The sequence below is a fragment of the Anolis carolinensis genome, chromosome 5 (assembly GCF_035594765.1).
Source record: "Anolis carolinensis isolate JA03-04 chromosome 5, rAnoCar3.1.pri, whole genome shotgun sequence".
In the NCBI taxonomy this organism is placed as follows: Eukaryota; Metazoa; Chordata; class Lepidosauria; order Squamata; family Dactyloidae; genus Anolis; species Anolis carolinensis.
Genome location: NC_085845.1, coordinates 71,121,168 through 71,132,209, shown reverse-complemented (window position 1 = coordinate 71,132,209; position 11,042 = coordinate 71,121,168). Strand labels below are relative to the sequence as shown.

Sequence of the window (11,042 nt, the reverse complement as noted above, 5' to 3'; positions counted from 1 at the left end):
TGCGGAGTTATATGTGACTGCTAGGTGCTGTTTTTTCCCCAGGGAAGAATATGGTCTTTGAGACAGAGACAATGTGTTCTGTACAACTGAGAAAGTACAATAAAAAGAAACAATATATATATATATTTTTCCTCTGAAACACACTCCTATACACTGTATATGTAGCATTATATAAGAGGCCTTGACAAAAACTGAAGAATGTTTAAAGAGAAAATCCAGAGCTTAAAAAACTGGTTCAATGGCAGGTGGATACGCCATGAGTAAGCAGACTTTGGCCCCAAATATGAAATAACTTCCTCACTATGCCTCTACCAGCTCTTCTGTCCTTCGCCAGTTAGATGGCATCAGATAGTAGCGGCTATTCAAAAAGTAGGAAAAGGCTGGATACAGTTATTTCCCAGCCAGAAAAACTCTGGTCTGCCTTCAGGACTGTGTGGCTATTGTTTGTGAAAGAATCCCCCTTCAACACAATGTCCATTCTTTTTAAAAGACAAAAAGTGAATATTTAAATGTCTTAATAGCTAAAATGTGATTATTTAGTATAAAGATATTCTACATTCAACATTCTGTACATGAATCCCCAGTTATATGGATATAAATATTTAATTATTCTTGCGGATAAAGAGGAATAATTCCAATTGTTTCCTCCCCACTGCAGGCAGGAGGTATTTCTTTACCATTCCCACCCAGTATTTACACATCCCAAAGGGTTTCAGTTAATTCTTCTGTACCAACAAATATGGGAGTGTGTGGTTTTGCAGAAAAACACTGGTTGTATGTTTATACAAAAAAAAACCCAAAAACAAACCACTGATAGCCTCACAAAGAACCCACATGCTTTTCTATGCAAAATAATTTTCTGAAATGCTTAGGGATGTATGAATACTGGAGGAAAATTATACTATTCTTCCTAAACTGTTAGAACCCCAGTTTTGCCCAGGAAATGAATAATAGTGAATATTATTTCTATCCCTAACAAGCAACCATTGAGTAGTTTGCCAGAAAACATCCAGCATTCTAACAGTGGATGGTGACAAAATTTATATTTCCACCTTCAGACTATTAGTAAGGAAAAGGTTAAAAATTACACTATGTAACAACATTTGAAAAATGTTCTGCTCCTGGTTTGAAAGTGTTATTTCCCGATTAATTATGTGGTACTTATTTTGAAAGCAGTTATATTCTATAATCTTCATTTTTGTAGCTGCTACAAACTACAGTATGTTGAATTGTTTGAGAGACTATGAGATAGTCATTGAAAAACAATAGCAAAGTTTTTGCAGTTTAATAAACTTTCTCTATTTTTTATGATAGAACCAAATTAGGGAATGACATTTTCAAACCAGAAACATAAAGTTTTCCAAATTTTGTTACACAGTGAATTATCATGAACTGGTGAATAACCACAAGGGATCCAAAGTAAACAAATCTACATGTTTGCAGTGCTTCTCTAGGTCTCACTGGGTGTGTTGGATGCATCGTGCGGAGGGCACTGATGCAGAGGTCAATGGCCATTCTCATATTTGAGACTACTTGATGCATTTAGTGCCTTCAGCTAGAGCCAACTTAAGGGCTGGGCATAAAAATGACTTCATGAAACTCAGGGTCTGTACCTCTTCTAGCACCACCAACTCTTCCTCTAATTGTTGTGTTTCTTCTTTCACTGCCATCAAGTACTCAGTAACAGACTGCCGAGGGTGAAATCCTTTTTCAAAGCGGTTATACATTCCACTCCAAAACCTGGACCATAGAAGAGGAATAAGAACAAACCTATGTGATTCACAGAGAAATTCGACATCCAAGTAACTCCCACTTAGTTCAGTGGAGTTTGGTCCTAGGTAAGAAGGTAGACAATAGCAGCCCAAAATTTTATTTATTTACAACATTTATATCCCGCCCTTCTCACCCGGAGGGACTCAGGGCGGCGTACAAATTGGCAACAATTCAATGCCTGCACATGGCTGAATGGCTGAATCTTGGGTTCTGTGCTATGGTAACCTCAAACATGACAGAAAATGTTTCCTAAATTTTAAACTAGCACATGAAAGTACCTGAATTTTAGATAAATTTCTGTTTGGGAGGGAGTACTCAAATTCTGGTGCCATGCTATATTACTGCTAATAGAGGCTATAATGCCCTATTTGTGGAATGCTTTCCCCTTGGAGACTTAATGGGCACTGCTTTCCACATTCCTTTTTTACACTGAGAAATTGAAACCTGGCTTTTTGTTTAAGTACTTGGGGCCTAGTAATCCCATTGTTTGGTTTGTGATCTATCAATCAAAACATTTTGTTTTCGGTTATGAAATTGGTTTAGATCCCCTTAAGCGATCTATACCCTGTCGCTGATATTTTGGACATAGGAAAAATAAGAAAGAGAAATGGGGGGATTCTGTAAAATTAAAGTGCTGTATGTTACTGAACTGCCTTGCTTCACTGTATTCTTATGGGTGCAGCAACTTGGATGTGCCCACAAAACCTTATGACTGCCAAAGCTTTCCCATTCATTTGGATCATTTGGCAAAGTACACTCCCAAATGCACTCTAGGAAGTGCGGGGGCATTTCCACTGCATCTTGGGCTCACCTAGGCCACTTTAAACCCAAGAGATGCATTATTTGAAATGGGAATGAACAGAAAGTAGCTTCTGTTTGCTTAAAGTTAAGAAAATGATGCTTTGGACTTAATATAGCCCAGAAAGCCCCAAAAATATGCAAAAAAAATGACCCTCTTATCCCCCGAGAGAAAAGGGGGGGGGGGAGGAAGCAAGGAAAAAAAGTTATTTAAATGCATTTAAATCTTGGGGAAAGGGAGGTGCAAATTGTAATACAAGTTGTGGACAACTTGAGTGAAACTGATCTGCCCTGTTGCCTCGCTTCTCTGGTTATATGTGGCCACCAGTCAATTGCGTGCACGTAAGCAGATCACTGGCTGGGTTAAGTAACAGTCAGACGTGGATTCAACATGGAGCTGTCTAGAAAGGGCTTGAGAAGCTATTTTGAGAAGTTCTGTAACACTATAGGGTCTAATGATAGCCCTAAGGGCATTCGTCCCCACTCCCTATTCCCAAGTCTCTAGTACTTCAATTCTGTTCTCAGAAGGCACTGTTGACTTGAAATTCAAATGAAAGAACAAATTCCTTCCCAAGATAACAAGAGAATAAAAAAGTCAGAACCATCACCACCACTAAAAACTAATAATGAAATAAATTTGAATATTACAGTTTTCCCTATTTATTTCTCTCCGTATTGGTGGAGTTATTTTCAAATTTTAGTAAAACTACACATTACTTGAATACTCTGTGTGTGTGTGTGTTGTCACTTTGGAAAAAAATAGCACTGTCAAGAAATTAGCATGATGTAGAAAACACATTCTTATCTCTGCTCTTAATATCAAAACACAGGAACATCATATGAAGGTGAATAGTGATAAATTTAGAAAACAGAAATAGAAAGTAGTACTTCATACAAATCCGTACGTAATTAGGGCACTCGTTTTTACAACATATGGTCATGGCCATTCATTTGTGTGCGTAGATGTGCTTTAAAGTCACCTGTCAACTCATAGTGACCCAATGGATTTCACAAGGTTTTCTTAGGGAAGGGATACGTGAGAGGTAGTTTGCCAGTTCCTTCCTCTGAAATGAAATGTAGACTACAGCGTCTGGTATGCATTGGCAGTCTCCCAATCTAGTACTAACCAGGGCATACCCTGCTTAGCCTCCAAGATCAGACAGACGCCTTTAGGGTATTTAAAAGTACTTGGCCACTCATGTACATTGATTTAAAAGTGGATTAGATAAATTCATGGACAGAAAACCATTTAGTAGTCATGAGGCCAATATGCTATCACCAGTACCTAAAGCAGCATACCTCTCAGTACCAGTACTTCTCAGTACCGTATTTTCAATATAAGGGTAATGTGCCCTAAGTAAAAGTAAAGGTTTTCCCCTGACATTAAGTCTAGTCGTGTCCAACTCTTGGGGTTGGTGCTCATCTCCATTTCTAAGCTGAAGAGCCAGCATTATCCGTAGACATCCCCAAGGTGATGTGGCCAGCATGACTGTATGGAGCATCATTACCTTCCTGCCAGAGTGGTACCTATTGATTACTCACATTTGAATGTTTTCAAATTGCAAAGTTGGCAGAAGTTGGGGCTAACAGCGGGAGCTAACAAAGTGTGTGCCAATAGCCTCATTATTATACGTGAAGTTGATTTTAAATAGGAACATATAATTTTAGGATAGACATTCTCAAGAATTTATTTGTGAATGGAGACTCATCCTACTTGGGAATAATCCAGTGGCACAGCAAAAGTTTAGGGTCAATTTATCAAACAATAATATACAGTATTGTATATTTTGTTCATAAACTAAAATTAAACAGCAAAAATGAAGAATGGCATTTTGTATCAATATTTCCCATCACAGAATAGCTAGCATCAAGAAAGTCACTTACTTGTAGATAAAATGGCAGGGGGCAGACTTTGGATGCAGGGTCCTGTTGTGGTTTTCTCTATATAGGGGATTCATGTAATCGGCACGATTCTTCCAGAAGTGAGCCCAAAGTGAGTAAGTTCGCTCTTGGATCCTGAGAGTAAATTTAAAAGACATTCATAAAATGTTCAAGAAAATAGGTCTACATTTAAGAAAGCTAGACCTCAGGTGCTCCTGATTTGAAGAGTTGTTATTGTTATTTCTCATGATTCTGGAAAGAGTAAAAAAAGAAGCACAGTTAAAGTCATGGCGGATCGTGCAAAAAAATCTGCGGACCCTACCTCCAAGGTGGTCTTCTTACTGAACCACCTAAACTGGGCTCTACAGGCCAATGGATACTCCAACACAGACATCAAAAGAGCTGCAATGCCAAGAACAAGTCATGAGAGTAAAGACAAAGATCCACCCAGAGGAAAAGTGTTCTTACCATACATCAAGGGAACCACTGATCGCATAGGTAAGGTGATGAAGAAACACAAACTATCTACAGACCCACTAAGAAAATCCAACAAATGCTACGTTCAGCAAAGGACGAGGGATCTTCTCACCTCTGCAGGAGTCTCCTGTACACTGTGCAGCTGTGGACAAGTCTACATAGGGACCACCAAACGCAATGCCCAATTTCATGTTCATCAAGGAACATGAAAAGGACTGCAGACTGATTCAACCAGAGAAGTCAGACGTAGCAGATCACTTGATAAACCAACATGGACTCAACATATTATTTGAGAACACAGAAATGCTGGACCGCTCTAACAACCACCATGCCAGACCACACAGAGAAGCCATTAAATCCACAAGCATGTTGACAATTTCAACAGAAAGGAGAAAACCATGAAAATGAACAAAATCTGACTACCAGTATTTAAAAACTGTAAATCCGGACAGTAAATAAAGAAAAACATCCTGAAAACAGGAATTCCAGACATCAATCAGGACCAGCTAACACTGCCCAACAAAGGATTTCCCCAAGCAGGAATCAGCCAGGCTTTGAATCTGCAAGGCTTTACAATGCTAATCAAGGTGATTAATTGCAACATTCACACTTGCCTCCAACAAACAAGAATTCTTTCTCCCATCTTGAACCTTCCACAGATATTTAAATCTCACTGGCCTAGTTTCCAATATACCTCACAACCTCTGAGGATGCCTGCCATAGATGTGGGTGAAACGTCAGGAGAGAGTGCTTCTGGAATATGGCCATACAGCCCAGAAACTAACAGCAACTCACTTATGAACTGCCAGACGTCATGGTAGAAAATGAATAATGACACCCCTCTAACTTCCCAGCCTGATGCATTACAGCTACTAGCTCATGTGCTGCTTTCTACAACAGCAGGTGGCACCAGTAGGTCATTTTGAGAAAAATTATGCAGTTTCAATAGATCAGGGGGCCCAAACGAAAGCCTGTGGGCTGTATGCAACTCTCCAAGATCATTTATCCAGCCCCCATCCTAATTTTTAGATGTAGAATCACCCTAAGTCTGAAACGACTTGAAGGCACACAACAACAACAATCCTAATTAACTTGACTCTCTCATCAGCCAAAAGCAGACCCACACTTCCCATTGAAATACCAGTAAACTTATATTGTTTAAAAATGTTCTTTATTTGAATCATTGTATTGGTCTCTCATGTTTCTTTACACTACAATATGTGCAGTGTGCACAGGAATTAGTTCTTTTTTTCAAACCATAAAAAGTTTGAAGACCCCTGTAATAGATAGTACAAATAGTTTTCCCAAACTAACATTAAGAGAAACAGCCTCATAGAAGATGGTCAGACATGCAACACGGCATTATTTATTTCACCTGTCATGGTACTTGCGCACACATAGCATTCTGGGAAGTGTGGACTTGTAAAGCATGGACAAGAAAGCTTGGGAAATATGCCTCCACCAAATTTTTATCACTAGTACCTTTTTACGAGTAGGTACATCCGCACAGTCAATATATAGGTTTAGGGAAGTAAACTATTAAAAATCCGAATAATGGCAAAATCCTAATCCTTTTGATACATGATCAGACATCTCAAACTACTCTGCTGAGGCTGTTTCTTTCACTTTTCTGTAGAGATGGGTTTACTTTGAATGGTTTATTAGCTTATTTTTTTCAGATTATGTGATGAACATTTGGTTTACATAAGGTAAAGGTAAAGGTTTCCCCTGACATTAAGTCCAGTCGTGTCCAACTCTGGGGTTGGTGCTCATCTCCATTTCTAAGCCAAAGAGCCGATATTGTCCATAGGCACCTCCTAGGTCACGTGGCCAGCATGACTGCATGGAGCGCCGTTACCTTCCCACAAGAGCGGTACCTATTGATCTCACATTTACATGTTTTCAAACTGCTAGGTTGGCAGAAGCTGAAGCTGACAGTGAGAGCTCACTCCCCTCCCCAGATACGAACCACTGACCTTTCGGTCATCAAGTTCAGCAGCGCAGCCGTTTAACCCACTGCGCCACCGGAGGCTCCATATACATATTTACATATTTCCCATACATAATGGTTTACATATTTCCCATACATATTGGTTTACATATTTCCCCCCTATTATTATATTTGGGTTTATTATGCAAGCCAACTTAAGTTGGTTTTTGTCCCTCGAAGGTGACATATAATATATTGCTTAATAAATAGTAAAGAAGTTTGCATCTAACAAGGGCCGGGCTGACCAAAAACATTACTTTTTATGCTTTAGCAGTCTTCCATTCATTGAAAAAGAAAATGGTGAATGGTATATTGTATATACATATGAAGAAATAAGTTGCCTTACTTCAACTCTTGCCTCTCCTTCTGACTGTTGCACAGAAAGTTCCCAAATTGGCAGGAATAGATATGATGCTGTATATGGATCAAAAACCTTTCGTTGAATTCAAAGGCACAAGGAAATTGTTCCATAAGCTGCCAAACACATTCGATGAACTGATCGATGACGGGCGATATCTCCTTTGGGTCTCCATCTAAATTGCCATACCTAAACAAAAAGGAAGAGAAAAAAGGGAGTTCGTAGAAATGCATGTGGGTTGGTGTCATGGCAAGGGCATGATGCCAGGTGGCTCTGAGGTCAGGGGTTCAGAAAAAAGCAGAAAAATGGCAAAAATCAGCTGCCCACCTTCTACCCCCTTCCCACAAATGGGTGAATACACAGTACTCAAACCTGTCCTATGAATTACAATGAAACTTCAGAATCAAAGCCAAAAACTATTGTATAAATCAATGCATTGAAAAAGATGGGAGATCTCTGAAGCAAATGGGGTGAGCCTACTAAATGATGATGCCACTGGGAGTTTACAAGAACTCAGTATCTTTCCAATAGCCACAGCATTGCTCACTTCACAACAGGAAAATACTTTAGAATTACAGTATATACAGTAGAGTCTCACTTATCCAAGCTAAATGGGCCGGCAGAAGCTTGGATAAGTGAGTATCTTGGATAATAAGGAGGGATTAAGGAAAAGCCTATAAAACATCAAATTAGGTTATGATTTTACAAGTTAAGCACCAAAACTTCATGTTATACAACAAATTTGACAGAAAAAGTAGTTCAATATGCAGTAATGTTATGTTGTAATTACTGTATTTACGAACTTAGCATCAAAATATCATGATATATTGAAAACATTAACTACAAAAATGGCTTGGATTATCCAAAGGCTTGGATAAGCGAGGCTTGGATAAGTGAGACTCTACTGTATGTGTAAAGCTATTTACGCTACAATATTATGCAAAGGTTGGTTTTGGTTATATCAGTGTGAAAAAGTCACAGCTGCTATATTTATATAAAAAACAATAGTTTATTCTCTTCTGTTGTCAATGCAGCCATGAAGTCCCTAGTCAAAACTGTAACACTGTCCAATACAAATTTTGGTGCCTCAAATGTTATCCCTGTTTCTAAGTATATTTGATCTGCTGATTCCAAAAATGGCATCAGTTTCCCACTATCCGCTCTAGTTTTTGAGGTACAGTTGTCATCTGCCCGCCCATAGAAAACTATGATAACCATATCTAAGAAACTAGAACTGATGCGGTCTATCCGATACAATTTTCAGAATCAGCACCTCAAAGAATCTCAGGAACATACCTAAAACCAAGACACCAAGAATTTTTTTTGTTGGGCTGTGTAATAATTGGTACACAGAAGAACTACATTTGCAACTAGATGAAGAAAAAATGAATGTACTATATACCTCAGGCCTGGAGAAATCTGACCTTTCATATGCTTTGGCCTAAAACTGCTGTCAGCCACAGTTAGTATAGGGAACGTTAAAGAATGATATATATTTTAGGTCAAAATATGTGGAGCCAAAAGTACTTCAGCACAGAAGTAACTCCTAGCGTATAAGTGCATCATTCAGAAAATATTGTTTATTTAGTGTCCAGAAGCAAAAAAAAAAGTCATATTCAAGTGCACAATGACTTGAATGACTTGCGGTGGCACAATGGGTTAAACCCTTTTCAACTGGTGACCTACTTACCTATGATTGAATTTATGTCCAAATGAAACCCAATCTTTGTCAATTAATACCTAAAATATAAAAATGTATATCAGACTAGTCCAATGAAACACACCTGCAAGCATAAAACTGGCTTTTTCTATCAGTCTAGAGCAGGGGTCTCCAAACTAAGGCCCGGAGGCCGGATGCAGCCCATCGAAGCCATTTATCCGGCCCCCATGGCACAAGGGAAGAAGGGGGTTGGGCTAAATGACCCAAGGGGTCTCTTCTTCTCTTACAACCCTTATTATTATTATTATTTGAATCACAACAAGATGAGTCCACAACAGACACTCTGCTGGCTGTTGTACTGGATCACACGCCAGACACTTCCCAAGTGTCTAGGACTGTGTGATGTATCGGCTAATAATGCGGGCAGATCCCAGTAAGGTGGCCTTCTGCAGCTGGCAGATGGTAATTTTGTCAGCGCCGATTGTGTTTAAGTGCAGGCCAAGGTCTTTAGGCACTGCAACCAGTGTGCCGATCACCACTGGGACCACCTTGACTGGCTTGTGCCAGAGTCTTTGTAATTCGATGTTTAAATCCTCATATCGTGTCAGCTTTTCCAGTTGTTTCTCCTCAATCCTGCTGTCCCCTGGGATTGCAACATCGACAATCCATACTTCGTTTTTTAACACGATTGTAAGGTCAGGAGTATTGTGTTCCAAAACCCTGTATTATTATTATTATTAATAATAATAATAATAATAATAATAAATATTAATATTTAATATTAATAATTATTATTATTCTGCACAAAGGCAGAAGGGGATTGGAGTCAATGGCCCAAATGATCTCTTCCAACTCTTTATTATTATTATTATTATTATTATTATTATTATTATTATTATTATTATTATTATTGCTCGGTGGCCAACTATAGTCCGGCCCTCCAACGGTCCGAAGGATCGTGAACTGGCCCCCTGTTCAATAGGTTTGGGGACCCCTGGTCTAGAGACTGACAGTCTATGTTAGTAGGCACTTTGATTATCTTCTAGTATTAAAAGAAAGCATCTTCTATATTCATTCAGTTCATTACAGAGTACACAGCTACCAATAAGCCACAACATGCACACTTACCATAAAACCCTTCATAGTTCGGTAATATGGATCCAAGAGAAGGCTTGCTACAGAGCAAACCTGAGCTGTCCGATCCCATCCATCAGAACAGTGGACAAGAACACTGACTCCTTCTTCAGCTACAGCCTAAAAAAGATGAAAAAAGGGATACTTAACGGGAGAAAAGGAACATTTACTTGTTTTTGTTCCTTTCTCTTTCAAAGAGAAGAGAAGCTGCAAGAGGAGGCAGACCAAAACAGTCTGGAATACTATGTCCAGTTCTGGGCACCACAATTCAAAAAATATATTGACAAGCTAGAACATGTCCAGAGGAAGGTGACCAAAATAATAGAAGGTTTGGAAGTAAGCCCTACAAGGAACAGCTTAGGGCAGTGGTTCTCAACCTTCCTAATGCCACGACCCTTTAATACAGTGTCTCATGTTGTGGTGACCCACAACCATACAATTATTTTCGTTGCCACTTCATAACTGTAATTTTCCTACTGTTACAAATCGTAATGTACATATCTGATATGCAGGTGGTATTTTCATTCACTGGACCAAATTTGGCACAAATACCTGATACGCCCAAATTTGAATACTGGTGGGGTGGGGGGGGGGATTGATTTTGTCATTTGGAAGTTGTAGTTGCTGGGATTTATTGTTAATCTACAATCAAAGAGCATTCTGAACTCTACCAATGATGGAATTGAACTAAACCTGGCACACAGAACTCCCATGACCAGCAGGAAATACTGGAAGGGTTTGGTGCGCATTGACCTTGAGTTTTGGAGTTGTAGTTCACCTACATCCAGAGAGCACTGTGGACACAATGATGGATCTGAACCAAGTTTGGCACGAATGCTCAATATGCCCAAATGTTAACATTGGTGGAGTTTGGGGAAAATAGACCTTGACATTTGGAGTTATGGTTGCTGGGATTTATAGTTCACCTACAATCAAATTCTATCCCCACCAGGGATAGAATTGGGCCAAAC

General features: G+C 39.2%; 1 protein-coding gene across 1 annotated transcript in view; it reads right to left on the bottom strand.

The window, feature by feature from the left end:
• mtmr7 (myotubularin related protein 7) overlaps positions 1 to 11,042 on the bottom strand; it is a 55,838-nt gene that overhangs the window by 5,339 nt on the left and 39,457 nt on the right. Inside the window, exons 9-13 of the mRNA XM_003221587.4 lie at positions 10,066 to 10,191; positions 8,968 to 9,017; positions 7,266 to 7,466; positions 4,456 to 4,587; positions 1,614 to 1,740 (exon numbers count right to left, since the gene is read on the bottom strand). Coding sequence (XP_003221635.1) covers positions 1,614 to 1,740; positions 4,456 to 4,587; positions 7,266 to 7,466; positions 8,968 to 9,017; positions 10,066 to 10,191 — 636 coding nt within the window. The remainder of the gene's footprint in view (positions 1 to 1,613; positions 1,741 to 4,455; positions 4,588 to 7,265; positions 7,467 to 8,967; positions 9,018 to 10,065; positions 10,192 to 11,042) is intronic.